At 44.0% G+C, this 17,544-nt stretch overlaps 1 protein-coding gene across 3 annotated transcripts in view; it reads left to right on the top strand.

Moving 5' to 3' along the window:
• LOC146658756 (nuclear factor of activated T-cells, cytoplasmic 1-like) overlaps nt 1-17,544 on the top strand; it is a 62,603-nt gene that overhangs the window by 33,792 nt on the left and 11,267 nt on the right. For 2 of the 3 annotated variants that reach the window (XM_085422483.1, XM_085422484.1), the window contains exons 8-9: nt 1,124-1,256; nt 9,421-10,074. In XM_085422483.1, coding sequence (XP_085278609.1) covers nt 1,124-1,256; nt 9,421-10,074 — 787 coding nt within the window. The remainder of the gene's footprint in view (nt 1-1,123; nt 1,257-9,420; nt 10,075-17,544) is intronic. The other variant, XM_085422486.1, reaches the window with a different exon arrangement.

The following is a 17,544-nucleotide window of genomic DNA, read 5'->3' on the forward strand; positions in this document are numbered from 1 at the left end:
TGACTCGGTTGCATCAGTAGGACAAATATGGAGTGTGGTGTCTAATTGCTCCGCAGGGCCGGCTGATGCGTGATGGCTAGAGTCCCGGATGCTGGAAAATTAGCAGTCAGCATTGATAAAACACAAATCTTACAGTGTGTTTGTAAATCTAATAAACAATTACTTAGAGACAGCGAGCGAGAACAGGCCCTCTTCTTATGCCAGCTGCGACTAGACTACTCTAAAGTGCTCCAGTCTGACTGCCTGCTCGACTGTGTTTTTATTGCCATCGAGAGTGTGCTAACTTTCACGGGGTTGGGAAGCGAGGGAAAGCGGCGCGCACGCACTTAACACCCTAAAGTCTGCCACCTGCATGTTTTTCTTTATCATTATCTGGAGGGTAGACTGGTGCTGAGCTCACCTCCGACTTCCCCCCACCAACCCGTCCCTCCCACCTTCCTTCAAGTGTGCCTCACTCTGAGCCTGTTTAGATCTAGAGGAGAGTCACAGCTGCCCCGGGATCATTTTTTTTTGCAATGTTCTCAATATATTTGCAAGTTCATATCCATACAGACTTGCTGTGGTGTATCGATGCAGAGGAGGCGAGCAGGCAAGCCAGCAAAGGCACGGCTGTACAAACAAATAAGCTGGCTGCCTCCCTCCTCTCGTGCAGTACAGGGACGATGCTAAAGCTCCTGGGTTTTCCTCAGAGACAAACACAGGCACTGGACCAACCTCTTGAGCTCTCGTGCTGCATCTACACAGTCCAGACGTGCTCATTTAGACCTGCTCCCAGTCCAGCCTCTTGGAAACAGTATCCTGAATACTGGCCAACTGCAAAACAAACATAGCTGTTGATTAACCTCTTAATTCCCACAGGTGTACAGTCATTATAAACCCATGCTGTGTAGTCTTTCCAGTCTTTTGAATTTGCAGAACTTCCTTTGAAAATATCATGGTGATCCCAAGCTTTCCAAAGATGCAAAAACGCCTCAGCCTAAATTTGAGACAAAGCAAGAAATAAAAAGTTTAAACTACAAACCACAAAGTACTAAAAAGAAGTTGGTTATTTAAGAGGAAGTGTGAAAATCAAAATGACGTCTCACACCTGAGTTTTTATTATCATATCATATTTCTGTTTTAGAACGCTCTTGTTGTGGAGATCCCGCCATATAGAAACCAGAGAATATCCAGCTCGGTGCAGGTTAACTTCTACGTCTGCAACGGCAAGAGGAAGAGGAGCCAGTCCCAGCGCTTTACCTACCTTCCTCCAAATGGTAATAATCATCCACCCACCCTTTCTATTACCAGTGACACTGCAACACTCCTATGCTTTGCACAAGCTGCACGCTTTGCGTTCTTTATTGCAACTGTGTGCCTTTTCACATCTTGACAGCCATTCGTCCTATTTTACCTCAGCCGTTAAAGTGCTACGTGAAATTTGTAGCCCCCCCTTTTTTTTGTGAATGTTTTTGACGTTGTAAGTGGCAGCACTTGGCTGAAGCCTCTGAGCGAGTGCAGGAGGTGTGAAGTGTGTTTATTCTGCAGTGACAGCACGTTCCCCAGCCATGAGGTGCACCTACTGAGTGACAGAGCCTCCGAGCACTGTTGATGTAGAGGAGTCAATCTCCCAGCGACCTGACTTTCACACCCGGCCCCACACATTCTCTTCCAGCACACTTATGAATTGACAAAAAAACATCCACGCACACACACACACACACAGCCAGCCATTGCTTTGCCATATCATTCATGTAGCAACCTGAAAACCCAGAAATACCTCTGTCTGTGTGTGTGTGTGTGTGTGTTTATCACAAGCCTCAGTGTTTATAGATGGCTTTCACGTTGGAATTTGAAGAATGTATTGTTAAGAGTTAAAAAGTTCAGCCTCGAAATTACATTGCGAGCTATTTGCTCTTCACAGTAGGCACAGGTGAAATATCATCTTCAGTATCGCTTTCAAGCATCCCACGAGAATAGCATTATTTTATTGCGCCGGTTTGCTCTTTCAAGCCGCAGCTTTCCAAATATGGTGCCATAGTAAGTCCTTTGCTTGTTGGTCTGCTGAGAAGCGGCACCGACGCAGTTAAGAGCTTTTCAAGACACCGGAGAACTCTTCTGCCTCTTTAAACAGTAGTTGCTGAAGGCAGACTTAGCAAATGCTGCAGCTCATTTGCTCGAGTCGGTTTTGGAATTCTAACCAGTAACCGTGCTTTTACAAGGCACGCATTCCCCTTGTGATAACCAGCGAAATCCATTAGATCAAAACAGTGGTATCTTGTTTTCATTGATCAGAGCCTAATGGGTCTAATGCTTCTGGGATAGCAGGCAAGCAATGTGTTTAAAGACCAGAGCTGTTAATAAGATGTGACATTTAGATTATCAGCAGATGCATTTATGGCCTCGGGAGATAAGTGATCAGGATTTTGGATGAGGCTCTGAGAACAAATAGAGCACAGCCCTATTTGGAGATGCCTGATAATATGATGAACAAGTGCATTGTGGGTAACCGGACAAGTGTGGGACAAGACAAACTGTGGCCATATATAGCTGCTCATCCGTTTCATATAGAAAGAGACAGAGAGAAAAGGAGATGCAAAGGCTTTTCAACATCCACGGCGCATCTCAAAGTCAGTTCTCTGAGCGTGCACGCAGCTCTAATTAAAAGATGGCTTGTTGTGTTCTTTCCTTTGCTGCCAAATAAACCACAAGTACAGCGTGGACCACACAAGCGGGGCCCATGTCTTGTCAAAGAAGTTTAATTAACTTACAAGTGTTACAGCCAAAGCGACCACGACAAGGGTTTTGAGTTCTATTTTCAGATACAGCATACGCATTAAAAAAGTACAGCTGATCATATGAAAAACAGAGACTCTGTTGGGAGATAGCAGGTGAAGCAGAACACAGAGCTTGAGTTCCATAGTTGTGATCTACCTGGTAAAAACTTTGGTTTTATTTTTTTGACCACAATGTTAAAATTGTTCTAATTATCACAGACTGTGCACAGTGATGATGACTGCAATAGTTTCACAGTTTCAATACTGCAGCAGAGAATGAGGAAACCCTAGTGAAGCTGTTTGCTTTTGAGGGTTTCAGTGTGTGTGTGTCAACAGTGAGTGAAACAACCAACACTGCGGCCATGTACTCGGGGTGGGCTGCGGAGGAGAACACCCACACACACGCATAGACACACATTGCTGTCGACACTTTTTTTACTACTTCTTTTTTTTGCTCGCTCGTATGAAAAGACTCTTCCGGCCCTATGTCCCACTTCAAGCACAGTTGTGGTCTCTGACGTTGTTTAGAAAGAACATTTCTTTCACACTCTGCTGTCTGTTCATCTATAAAAAGCAAACCAAAACCTTAAAATAGCCCAACTTGTTTAAAACAGCGGAAGGATGAAGCAAACACTCTCTGGGACCCAGATGCTAGTGAAAACCACCTTTATTTTCCATTCAGGTCATGTGACCATCTTGTTATTCTTTGACACTAATGCATATGTGGTTGGCAATACTGCGGCTAAACATTGATACCTGCATTTGAAGAACAAAACACATCTGGAGGGGGGGGATAATAAAACAAACAAACTGTTTGCTATATTTTGCCCCGCAAGTACACCAGACATATTATTTCAACAGGCATCATTATTTCAGCAGATCTGTATGTTCACTGCCTCTGTTGTTAATTAAGAAGTTTATATTAGGCCCGTCAGATGCAGTGGAAAGATAGCAATAGATGGATGCTGTGGAATTTTGAGACATTGCCATGCTAATATAGTGCAAAAAAATGGACATGCTCTATGTAAGTGAGGAAGAGGTAAATTGTGTATACAAAGCAGGAAACTGTTAGAGGAAGTGCCAAATACTGCAGTTCCTTTAGGCTGGCTGCTAAGGAAGGTAATAATTCAGTTCAATTCAATTCAATATAGTTATACAGCGCCAAATCACAACACAACACAGTCATAGTCACAACAGTTGCCTCAAGGTGCTTTATATTGTAAGATAGGCCCTACAATAATACATACAGAGAGAAACCCAGCAATCATATGACCCCCTATGAGCAAGCACTTTGGTGACAGTGGAAAGGAAAAACTCACTTTTAACAGGAAGAAACCTCCAGCAGAACCAGGCTCAGGGAGGGGCGGCTGTCTGCCGCAACCTGATGGGTCGGTAATACCAATAGACTTAAATTTTAGCAGAAATAGTGCAAAAACTGTTTTGGTCTGTATGTCTAATTCCTCATTTCTGACTATACGGGCAAACGTGGCTCCTGGTCGTTGTGTCCTTGGGCAAGACACTTTACCCTCCCGCCTACTGGTGTTGGCCACAGGGGCCGAAGGCGCGATATGGCAGCCTCGCTTCTGTCAGTCTGCCCCAGGGCAGCTGTGGCTACAACTGTAGCTTGCCTCCACCAGTGTGTGAATGCGAGAGTGAATGGTATTGTAAAGCGCTTTGGGTGCCTTGAAAAACGCTATATAAATCAAATCTGTTATTATTATATAAAATTTATGTATCACATTATGTTAAGGCTTAAAGTTTCATTATTTGGGACAACTGTGACTGACATTTGGCTGCTGCTAGCTGGACTCTTAGCTGTCTGCTAGGCTAAACTGGACTTCTCTGTCCTGATTGTGGTGTCGCTCATATGACTTTCTGTGCACACAATTGCATCAACGGCATATCTAAGAAGTCTGCGTTCCAGTTTTGGTGAGTAAAATTTCAGTATATTATTTATATGCTTGCAGTTAGAAGTTATCTCAGGAGACACCCTTGATAACCAAACTTCATAGTATTAGTTGATAATTCAACAACCAAACTACTAGTCCAAATATAGTCATGTTTTACATCAAAAGGCTATCCGGTCTTTAAGTGATGACGTGATGAATCCTGCTTCCGGGCCCAAACTACTCTGCGTTTAATAAGGCTGTTGTGCTTTTATCATGTTTTAATGCTTTGTATCTTGTTCTATTTAATCTCAACAAGCCCCTAAAAACAGTCAGTGATCACTGTCGGCCTCTCTCGGTTTTTGTTACCACTCTTCAATTTAAAGCTGAGTTTTTTAAACCTTACAATGTAATTACAGCTCAGCCCATGCAGCAGTATATTAATGACTAACCTCGTATTGTGGATGGATTATCTAAGTTGTTTTCCTGACTGAAGTTTGATCCGTTTACAGCATCCTGCCATGAGATTGTATTTGCACCTAACCATCGGGAACCCTCACCTAAACTTTTATTGAGTGGAAAAAAGTCCTCCGTTTGTTAGCGTTCATCCTCCAGCTTTACTGTTTATATTATGCTAACATAGATGTGTTGCTAGCGATCACGTAGCACATCATTATATACCAGCTAGCCCAACTTCAGTAACCCTACAAAACTCACTGCTGTTTAGTTTTCTGTCTTCATTTATGTTGGAAGTGATAGCAGAGCTGTACGTCTTAATTTGTTTCAGAAATCCCTCAGTCTGAACATGGTATATTATATTTAGATGGAAGCTAGCGAGCTAACTCCCTGCTAACTTCTAACTCCGTTAAACTTCTTCATGGATGCCTGGATGTTAAACTTAATTGTTACACCTGGTAGAGCAGCCACACTGATCATTTTATTACAGATGAAAGAATTTAGACAGTTTTTCAACTCTCAGTAATGCTGCAGTGATCGTTTGACTTGGAGACCTGCAGCAGTGTTTGGGCCCAGACATAGCTAATGACGTTAGACTTAAAGACCAGATAGCTATATTTTATATGCAGTCTATGATATACACAAAGCAACCCCCGCCTGTGTCCAAGTGAATACAAGAACTTGACCTTTCCCTTTACAGAACAAAATAAAGATTATTTTTTAGAATCTTTAGAAAAAAAAGAGTTATACCAGTTATGGAAAAAATGTTTCTCCATTGGGATGAACTGATTATGAGGTATAGGTGCATTTAGCCGATGAGTCGAGAAGACTGCTATTGTTTAAATATACCATCAGCAGCATTTGCGGTTGAAGCCTAAGTGCCTGTCTGTGATGATGAGATGTACATGCAGAACAACTGTCGTCTGGTTCCCAGAATGAGCTTCCCTTTTCCGAGCTCCCGTCCAATAATTCTTGCGTGTGTAGAGATGTGACGTGTTGCTCTTGAAACAAGAAACAGTTTTCACCAACCACATTAAACAACAAATGCTAAAAAAATGCTGGCAGTGACCAAAGCTCGGGCGAAGAACTTCTCGGAACCCCTTTATTTTTACAGGCCGTTTGGAGATTCCTCTGTAATATCAAGTTCTATTCTTAACGCAAATGGCTGCCTACTCTCTCCCACCATCACTGCATCAGTCTGTGGTTGGAGCTGGAGAGGGTAGAGCCAGAAACATGTTCTGTGACACATACAGGAAAAGTTAATGAGCCACACGTTGATCTTTTGTTGTAAATATTTGCACAGTCATGTTTTTCTAAAGAAAAAAAAATCTGGACAATGACTGAACTGTTTCTGTCAGGTCTGCAGCTTTGGGTGTTTTTACACTAACCTACAGTATACCAAAGCCCACGGTATGCTGTGTGTCCAGATTGCCTACACAGTGGGACATGGTGCATGAGGTACCTTTGAGTTAATGAACTACCACCTGCTCCATGTTAAATGTCACGGGAGATTCATGCCGATAGTATGAGGTGTGTCCAGAATTTCTTAAAATGTTTTTCACAGTGGCATAATAGTATCATATTTTACCAGTTGAAAAGAGTGTTAGAACCTAAAATACCTCTTGAATTCGTCCAGAAGTACAGATGCTCTTCTTTAGAAAGTGTTTTATAAAGCTCACATAAGCCTTGCTTGCTTTTTTTAATGAAATAAACAGATACAGACACACATCACTGTCCCTATTCCCATCAGAGGAAACAAGTGCTCAGTAAAATACCTAGATCATTCCTGATCAGTTCAATACAAGCAGACAGAAGGGAAAACTGCCAGAAATGGAGAGAAAACCATGTGCGGAGCATCAACAGTCTGTGGGCCATAACCCACAGGTTGGGAGGAAATAGAAGCCAGCTGAAGTTGCACTGGTCCCAGTGAATCTGTTTTCTCAGTTCTCATATAAAGTTGAAATGAGACATAGAGATGGACCAAGCTGGAGGAAACACGTCTGTTTATAAATCGAGGAGGGAGGAGTATGAATTTTGGAGAAAATGTTTGCAACTTTGGAGAACAGGCAGGTGGAGGTTTTGCTTAATGTAAAAAACAATGCTTAGAATTTCCTTTACTCTTAATGAACAGCCTTTTCCTACATAAGTCAAACATGTCAAACAGCCGTCCCATTATGCTGAATGCGAAATGAGGAATGGCGTTGCACCAGGCCCAAATGTGGATTCAAGGACAACTTGATTAGAACTTGGTTTTAAAAGGTCAAGGTCACGGTGAGCTTACAAAACACATGTTGGGCTATAACGCCAGACTTTATACACTAATTATGACACAATTTCGTAAAAATGTCTAATAGGATGAAAAGATAAAGCTGTAAAAACACTCTTTCTGGCAGCTGGTCAATGTCATAATCCAAGAATAGAAGACAGCGAGGTTGCAATTGCTGTATATGTCACATGTGCTCAGATACTTAAATAATGACAGCAATCTTTGGTGAAAGGCATCTGTACATGCAATAAATTACTCTGGACGTATGCAACTTTCATATATTGTAATTATTTTATTTTTTTCATTTAACTTTTGCAAGGAGACATTTGAAACAAGATATCAGTTTTCAGGATCCGTTAAGCGCGATGTTCTTTAAATATTTAACAGGACTTTTGTTTTTTTGACTGATTTCATAAGGCAGAAGGTTAAATGTGTTTCAAATTAGAGGCAGCAATGCAGATCGGGACCCCAAGCTAAAATATGAAAATGGTCTCATTTTATGACATTTCCACTCTGATATCACACCCTCAGCTCCTTGGCACACTTCTGTCCATTCACACCAGAGAAAAAGGCACAGGAGACAAAGGCAATCTGGAGGGAAGTAACTGTGGATGTTGTGTGAGCATGTGACTCACTTGTTATTCCCCAGGCCATGGAGAGGAGGCCTGTGCATCATGGGACTCGCCTCACCGTGCTGCCCCAGACACCAAGCCTGGTCTCTGGGCTCTGAAAGCAGACAAGGCTGACGTAAATGTGTTCCCTGCCACGTTATCGCTGCTCTGTAGCTCGGCACCCCGGAGGCTACAGACGCGTTTGGTGCCTTTTCAGACCAAACTCTCACATACCTAGATGTCTTTTTTTTTGACACAGTAAGGGACAATTTGCCTTTTTTTCTGTCAGAGAAAGGTTCTATTATGTACAAAAATCATACACACAGACATCTTATTCATATTGACAGCTTCAAGTAAATGTCACTACGAAGTACATTTAGCCAAAAACTTTTAATGGCTGGCACCAAACAGTCACCACACCCATTAACACATTTTAACAATTGCTAGGAATAAACAGTATGTCCATTGTGACTCAGAAGCCTTTGCTGTGCATTTGGGTATCTTAACACGGGCCTATTACTTTTGTGCTGGCACAGCCTGTGCATGTGTACTTATATAATAACTCAGCAGTGAGCTTGTTAATATGGATCCCTCTCCGTCACTCAACCCGGTCCATAAACACGCCGCTGTTTATGAAGGCTTCGGATTGTGATTGAAATTTTCAATTAATAGAAAACCTTTCTTGACAGTGAAGAGGAAGTATGTGATACCTGTCAGTCAGAAGTAATCAGGAAACAACGCAGACAGTCTGCACTGGATAACAAGTTAGATGGGAGCAGGCAGGATGATCAAATGGGGTCACTGCACTCTCTGCATTAGCTGAGGTCTGAAGCTCCTGAAACCACAGGCACAGCTCTGCAACCTCTTAAGCAGCTCAGGCAGCCTAATCAAAATCAAATCATCTCCTTTTTTTCACCCCCCCCCCCCCTCCCCTCCCCTCCCCCACCCCACCACCACCACTATCCTTTTGGTCCTGAGAGAAACAATTACTTCTGGAGTGTGGAGGAAACCTGGGGGTCCAGAGCAGCAGCAACAGCAGCAGCACTCCACTGCTTTAAAGTACTTTTATTGGATATCAGAGCTGGAGGAGAGTCCAAAGAAAATAGGTCCTATTCATTATTAGAGCCAGCTGTGGCTTTCCACACTGATGACTCATCCATTTTTCTTTCCTCCCTATTCTTTTGCTTTTTTTCACGGTGTGGTAAAGATGGGTGGCAAAAGAGGAGGCGTAAGGATTTCTCTGTTAGAGGACTCTGCCAAGTTGACGCTGAGCCCAGATCCACTGGTGGTTGTTTGTTTGGATTATAAAGGGTATCACAGGCGCAGTTCTGCCTGCTCGATGCTTTACTCAGCCTCAGTCATACGCTCACTGCGCCACGTGGATTCCCTGCACGTTTTATAACCTCTCCTTTCTTTCTTTCTTTCTTTCTACTTTCCCCCATCAGTGCCGATCATAAAGACAGAACCCCACGATGAATATGATTCTCTGGGTACCGTGGGGCTCTCCATGCATTCCACTCCTTACTACAGCCAGCCAAGACTCACTCCCATCATGCCTGTGGCTGACCCTGAAGCCTGCCTGGTTGGGGGCTACCCTTCGTGCCCACCTCGCCATGCTGCCATGCCATCGTCACCCCCCAGTTCAAGCCCCACCCTTCATGACCTGTCTCCTGTGGCATTCAGCAAGTGCCTCCCCAACAGCCCCACCCACGCAGCAGCACCACCGGGACCCATGGTAGCGCCCCCTATTCAGGACAACCCTGGCCACCCTAATCTCGCCCACCCATCTTCGCCAGATAACAACTCTTCTCTAGGGTTGCTCCACTCCCAGGGTAGCCCCAACCACCTCAACAGCCCAGGACGCCATAACTACCACCCTATCTATACCAACAGCAGCCCCTCATCTTCCCCAGCGTCCCACCCTTCCACTCCAGTTGGGCCTGCGGAGAGCCCATTCGTTCAGGCCTACAGCCCAGTTGGCTCAGCCCAAGCTGGAGGGAGGTCACCAAGCTTGCTACCTGAGGATGCCAGCCCACCTTCGATGGCCATCACCGTCAAGCAGGAGCCCCAGGAACTGGACCAGATGTACCTAGATGACGGTGAGTTCCTGCAGTGTATGCACATTATCCAGAATAATAACTAAATAAAGTTATACGTTTCTCTTTATGAGATCACTGTCCGTGCCAAAATTGGCTGTTTGGGCAACACATCACATTTATTTAACAGCTTTTTCTTATCTGCAAGCCCTCACGCACGGCCGCACCCTATTGCACCTCAGAGTATTTCCTGAAAAAAATTCTGGCAGCATATTTACGTCAGATTTGTTTAATTTTAGGCCCAGCGGATTTATTTGCTTTTGGTTTTAATGTGCCGGCCAGCTTATGTTGTCCGAATGGCCGCTTGACTTTCAAAGGGTAAATTGCCTTGATGGGATTTTGAAACAATCTGTCAAAACATCACAGCACTGGGGTCAGCCGGGGTGCAGCCGAACAAAAACAGTGGCACACGCGTAGCGATCCAAACTGTTGACACAACGACTAATGAAGGAAGCAAAACAATGGGTAGGGGTTTCCTGAGCCGGCCCACCCCCTCCTCATCGCCACCCCCAAATATCTGGGAGGGATGCTGGGACGCAGGAGGCAGAGGCTTTGTTTTCCCGTCATTTCCCCACGGAGTCCACACCATGCAGCTGTCGTCATCAGGGGAGACTGTGGGGTCACCAGTCTCCCTCTAGCAATGAAACCAGTCACACCCAAGAGACCATATGGTTGGGTTTATTGCCTCCTGTGTCCATTGCACATTGTGTCTCTAAGGGCAGCAACCTGTTATCTGTGTTAGCAGAAGCTCCACTTGCTGTTATGATATATATCCATAGAGCACATCCCTGGCATCCAGCCAGCTTGACCTGTTAAAATCTGCCTGCAAACTACTAGAGGTGGTGGAGAGGGGAGGGAGGCGCCACCGCATTGAACTCAGGAATATCACCCTTCCTGTGCACCTTTTGTTCAGTAAACTAATGTTGTTGCATGTGTGTGTATGAGCTCATACGCATTCACTCAACAGCTCTGGGAGTACAGGGGTGATAGGCATGAGGGGACCTGGGGAGTTTTGCTGTGGAACTGTAATTGAGTTGAAAAGCAGTTGTCAGCATATCTGTCAGTCTTGATGAGTCCCGTTAGTCATTATCTCATAAACAGACAATACAGACACAGGAGGGATGTCTGCCCCTTATCAGCTCTATAAACTGATTTGAAACTTTCTCTTTCCTCTAAAAAAAACAACAAAAGTAAATAAATCTTTTAGACTTTTTCCTCTTTGAATTCATACAAATCTGGACTGTCTGGAGATGTAAGCTGAATCCTTTCTTGTTGCTTTCAATAATTACGGCAGCAGAAGCGTTCACGTGGGCATTAATTGAATAATGTAAAACGATAGCTTTATTTTGAGTTTTCTACTACGGTTGCCAAACGGGTCCTTTTACACCAACCGACGTGGCAGTGCTCATCCAAGTAACCTTGTTTCTCTTCCCCGCTACTCCATCCTCTGTCACTTTAGCAAGCTCAGTCTTCCTCCGACCCGGTGGCCAAATGTATTCAGCCTGCGATTATAGCTACATTAGGGACGCACAGGAATGTGTATTGATTGACCAAAGACAGTGAGGCAGCCCCTTGAAAACCTCAGCGTGCTGCCGTTTACATCACCTAACGTCTGTGCAAGCATCTGTGGTAAACTCTTGGAGTCCTGGTAAGTGTGCGGTGGTAACAGCATACTGCCAAGGCATCTGCTGCTCCAAGGCCCGACCCTATCCAAAACCCCTCAAATGAGCCCTGAGCTAAAATAAATAGGATCGGAAGGCAGCTCAACCCGGCGTCTCACTCCCCCGTCTGTACGCATTACAGCCGTGTGTTAGCAAGCTCAATTAAAGAAAGAAGACTAGCAGATGACCTCACCGCGGCAGCGGTGATTTAACACCGGCCATGAAGAAAAAGCGTTCCTCCCAAGCAGTTGGGGAGGCCGTGATTTGGAGTCGGCAGGAGCACACTTGATCTTCCCCAAGAGCAGTGCACCTCCCACGCCCTAACACTGAGGCCTCCCGACTCTCATCAGCCAGAGGAAATGTGTCTCTCTGGCTGGGCCCAGGTTTTACACAGCCCCTGAGAAATCACTCAACTTATCAACGGTGAGCTACTGTACCGTAAGGAGCTGGGTTAGCAGGGAGGGGGTCTGAGATGTAAACACCCCTAACTGCCGTAGACACAGTCTCCATTGTAAAGTGCTGAACTCTTCCCTCTGCTGCGATAGAAGCTTTACTAACTTCAGTGTGAGCCATGATATGATGGTTCTTTTTTGTTTTTTCTGCAATGAGGTTTTATGGGAAGACTCCAGTTGGCAGTCAGATCACCGTTGGAGCTCCCATTTTCACTCAGTGGCATGTTGGCTCTCACCCGCTTACAGCCTCACTTCTCCTACCTGGAATTAAGGCCAAATATCAGCGTGGTTTAGGGAATGGAGGCGAGAAGAGGCTGAAACACCCTTCTGCTAGGCGACTACGCCTTGTTGCATTGTTGACTCACTGTGGTAAACAACTCATAGTGGGGCTCTTGTAAAAGCAAAGATTTCAGACATTTCGTACTTACTCGCAGCCCGCTATCTGTACTTTATGAGCTAGAAAAATGGCAGTCAAATGAGATCAGTGGGTACACAAATAGAATTTTATGAATAACTCGGTCTGAAGGATTACGTTTGTCTTGTTAGCTGAACTAATTAAGCCAAAAAAGAAAAAAAGAAAAAAAGCTTTAATGACAGCATGTTTTTGTCATATATTTTAAGGCGCACTTCTGGTGACACCGCTTCCTGTGACATATCTTGGTCTACATATGAAAAACACGGGTTACACAAACCTAAGCTACTATTCTGAGACTTATTTTTCTTGCCTTGGAAACCTGTTCCTGCTGTTTATAGGTATTTTGCTGTGGTTGCGAGTAGAGTAGAGTAGAGCAGAGGCGATGTGTTGGCAGTGTGAGGCATTCAGGGCCTATGAGGCTGCTGCCGTGTGTCCTGTCTCATTAGCTGCTGCTGTGATGGGTGATATCATGAAATGTAACTGAATGCAGCACGCAGCAAAGGAACTACTGTTAATCAGAGAGCCAGATTTCTACCACCTGCCTCTCTGGGAAACAGAGGGCCCTTATTCCCTAAAATAAGAAAAACACAGAGTGCAAACCAGCCTCTGCTGATTTCTGACATTTGACATATGTGCTCTGGTTTCCTTGTGTTGCAAGGTAGTTTTTTAGATGGGAGCGTTGGGGGGGGGGATTGCGATTGCTTCCTCCTCAATTCAAAGCTAGTGTGCTTTTTACTAACTGAAAACAGAATTGTTGTTGATCCTTCTTTCCTCCTTCCTTCGCTGCCCAACTCCCAACCCCCAGCAACAAAAGCGGAATTCTAGCCTTCCCGAGGATCTCTGTCCACCACCAGTGCTTCTGAAGGCAACTCAAAGCATTCTTCATGGAAACTTTTACACATCCTGGCAAGGTGCCCAGACCCCAGGACTCCGCAAAACCCCTAATGATGATTGAGCGTGCGTCCTCACTGCGCTGAAAACATGCTGAGTCGCTAACATTGGAGTGTGCCGCAAGGCTTCATTGGGGTGGGGGGGGCAGAAGACTGCAAGATTTGGGGGTTGAAGTGCCTAATGGGACTCACTAAAGCAGGGCTACTCCTGTATGTTTAGACAGCATTAGTATAGTATACGTGCGTGCGTGTTTTTTCGCTATTAGTTGGTCGACTCGGCTTAGATGTGGAAGCACTGTAAGTGACATCGTGTGCTTTCACACCACTCCACCTCTGACCCGCTGGCCTTTTGGGAGCAGGTCAAGCTTCAGCTAATAGTATACAGAAAGAAAGGCTGTCTTGTGGTTAAGTGCAATGCCTAGAACATAGTCTCCTTCTACACATAGTGATATTGACGGGTACAAGAAAACGCGTGATGGCTTTTTTATTATTTATGGCCACAAAGAGGATGTGGATATTTTACTGTTATTGTTATTGCTGCCTTCTCATATTAGGAATCCCGTTTTCCTGGCAGCCCTTGACGTGGTGAAGTATAAGTAAAAGTTTGGGCTTGCTGCAGAAGTTTTACAGTCATGGGAAAAATTAATAGGTGGGTGCACTCTTGGCTTGGCCTTTAAGACCATCAAAGCTATGGATCAACAACTACACATCTGGGATCAGCAATAGATTAGCTTCAATTTCTTCTCATTAAGATTAAAAACCATTATTTTTACTCTGTGAATTGAGCAGCTTTGGCTCTTATTGCCCATTATCAGATACTACAGGCCTTACTAAGCACTTTAGAGAATATGCTGTTCGGTAAATATGAAGATCAACTTGTGGTATGAGCTGTGTAAGTGTAAGTAAATGCTTTGCTTGATCCCATGAGCTTGTTAATTGTAGTTATTTTAGTAGCACTGGAAAAGATGATAGCATGCTGGTGATAAAAAATAAAAAACAATAGTAATAATACTACTAATAATAATAATCTTTAGACCCTGTCGCAGCACACAGCTGGATACATGAAGTAATTCTCATAAAGCACATAACAGTGTGGTTAAACATGCTGATTTACAATCTGATGTGTAGGAGTTAAAATGGAGGTACATTAATGGGACCCAGGGAATTCAGTGGTGTCCTTGCTGAAGAAAAATACATTTGCACTTGAGTGGAAGTCCTCTAGATTACCTTAGCTCTGTTTCCTTTTACATCTCTTTTATGTCTGTCCCGCTGGCTGAACATAAGAGCATGTAGATTCCTGGTTGTGATCATAATAGATTTTTTGTAACACATTTTGAAACCCACTCAATTACAGACCCTATTGCCCAAGATTGCTCGCAGTTTAGCAAATGATTGGATCCAAGTGGTTACATATGACAGTGGCAATGGGGTTACCTTATTTGTGCTTTGATTTTAAGCTCTTTGTAAATCCATTGGGAATATTATTATAGTTCTGATAGATGCAGCAAGACGAATCTGTACGAATTCGATCCATTTATTACCGCAACAGGTTGGCTTTAATGTGTGTGTGTGTGTGTGTGTGTGTGTGTGTGTGTGTGTGTGTGTGTGTGTGTGTGCACCCCAAACCCTTGCAGCTGAGCCAGAGGATCTGGTCTGGTTTCAGTCGCTCCGTCATAATATCCACAGTCACCGAGAAAGAATGCGTCTGCTGAAAATGTGCAGCTAAATTATCTAAACAAATTGGGTTTCTTTTGTGTCTGGGATCTACACACGGACACATTTAGATGAAAGACTTTGATTCTGGTTTTGAATGGGTTTCGCGTTTCTTTTGCCAAATATCAGAAGTGCGTGACGCAGAACTGCTACCGTAAAGAACGGTGTCTTATTTTTTCTTCGTCGCGCACTGTGTGGCCTTCTGTGGAAGCATATTACCTGGCATCAATAGGAAAACGGACTTCGGCGAAGCATGCAATCAAATATAGCAGAGTAAAGCCACATGGCGCACTAGATGCATCCTTCTCCAGACTCATCTGAGTCTGTTCATTAAGGCTATATTATTCCAGTTCACCGTATGTCATGTATTTCTTATAGTTTCTCCTGACACAGCCGTTTAGAGGCTCGGTTTATGTGGCTCACATTCTGAGGTTTAGGAAACACGTGCTGAAAAGCCACCGAGCCACACGGATCACAGCAGGTCAGGACTGAGACAGGGCCTGTGGCTTGGCTTGGGATCTTCCTGTGTATATCTGTGATCATAGAGCTACCACCTCATGCCAGACACTCTCATTACTGAATCGTAACATGACAAATGTCAGTGTGGTTGACGGCTCTGACTGGATGATTTCCGAGCAAGTCTCCTTCCTCCATAAAGCTCTGAAGGCTGCATTTAAGCTGTGAATTCAGCTGCGTCCAAGCTTTTATCTGTTCATTTTCTAGCTGACATTTTATGACACTCAAGGCTGTTTCAGTATACATCATCCGTGGGGAAAGGCGGGTTCATGCCAGTTGCACAACTCAAGCCTCCTCAGTGATCTCGGTGAGTCGACTGGTATTTTGTTTTTTTATGACATAAACATTTTGTCCAGTCCACAATAATTCATCACCAACCTTAAAACACTGTTCCTCTGTGGAGATAGTGAGTCTTACTCTGAACACCACAAATGCTGCGCAGTCACAGAAACCATAAATTTGCCCTGAATCTTGGATATTTCCTCCTGGCATTAAATAATATGAGCACATGGAAAACTCATACAGTCCATACAAACACCCAAGAAGCACAACTGATTTAAAAGCAAGCTTTTTTTTGTTTGTTTTAGTCTTTTAACAGGGAGGTCAGGGGTCAGGAACAACTCCTGGGCTGCTGTCCAGGAGCTTAGAGAGGGTCTTGCCCGAGGATCTTAAATTTGAACGTAGAGTAGTAACCACAGTGAGATGCTTGCTCCTAGCATATGTATTTAGGGGATATAAATACCTGCGGCATCAGTAAACAGGAGCAGGTCTCCTTCCCAGACCACTTAATAACAGCTTCCCATCTGAAATTTGTTATGTCAGTGAAATTGTATCCTTTAGCGACGGATGTCAACAGAGAGGTTTGTTCCAGGCGGGTGGGATGGGGAAAGCCGTTGGGTTTTGCAACAGTTGGCAGAGTACACTGTCTCCTCTATGCACAAATGCTTCAGAAAGCAGAACGTGGGGGAGATAGTCAAAAAGACAAAACACGAGGACGGAGAAGGAGCATCAAGACAGAATTTATAAGAGGGTGGGAGATAAAGATTTAAACTTTGAAAGGAGAGAGCAGTAACACATAAAAGAATATAAGCCAAATGAGCATATCCTTCCCTTTTACTAAGTTTAATGACAAATCACTGTAAATATAGGCAGGCTTGTGTAAAATGTAACAGTGAACATAATGAACCCTTAAATAAGTGAAAGCCTTTTCAGAATGTTCGTATCACTTAACCGAGAGGAACAGACGCACATAATTTCATTCTTCTTCTTTTTTCTTCTTTTTTTCTTAGCGCGCTCCTGTACTCATGAGGAGTTTATCAGAAGTTTCAGATTTTTTAGGCCAGGAGATGCTCATCATCCCCTCACATCCAGGAATATTCAGCGAGCATGTGGAGAAGCAGGTCAACCATAGAAATAAAGTAGACAGAGACACAGACAGAGATGGAGAAAGAGGGGAAAATCTGAGGTGGAAGAAAGTAGCATGTAATCTTGGTGATTTTCCCTGGCTTCCATCGCCCCTGTTCTTTACACACACACACGCAAACAGATGGACACTATGAGCTCTTTTCACAGCTAAAGCTGTTATAACCAAGACACTGAAAGTCAAAGAAAGAAAAACACAACCAAAGTGAAAGATCACATTTTCTTCCTGCCCCAGCAGCGACCACTTGCAGAGAGCAGTGGGTGAATGGGTTTCTTTCATTGGAGGAGATGATCGTAACCGCTGAACTGTGAGTGTCCTGCTATTGACATATGACCCATGGAGGTTTTACACCTCAACTGGCCCCCCAATTCTCAGATTGTACTCAGCTGAGCCCAAAGCAACA

This window comes from Rhamphochromis longiceps, linkage group LG11 (assembly GCF_057381845.1).
Source record: "Rhamphochromis longiceps isolate RC_006_pf linkage group LG11, R_longiceps_female_GT1.1, whole genome shotgun sequence".
Taxonomy (NCBI): Eukaryota; Metazoa; Chordata; class Actinopteri; order Cichliformes; family Cichlidae; genus Rhamphochromis; species Rhamphochromis longiceps.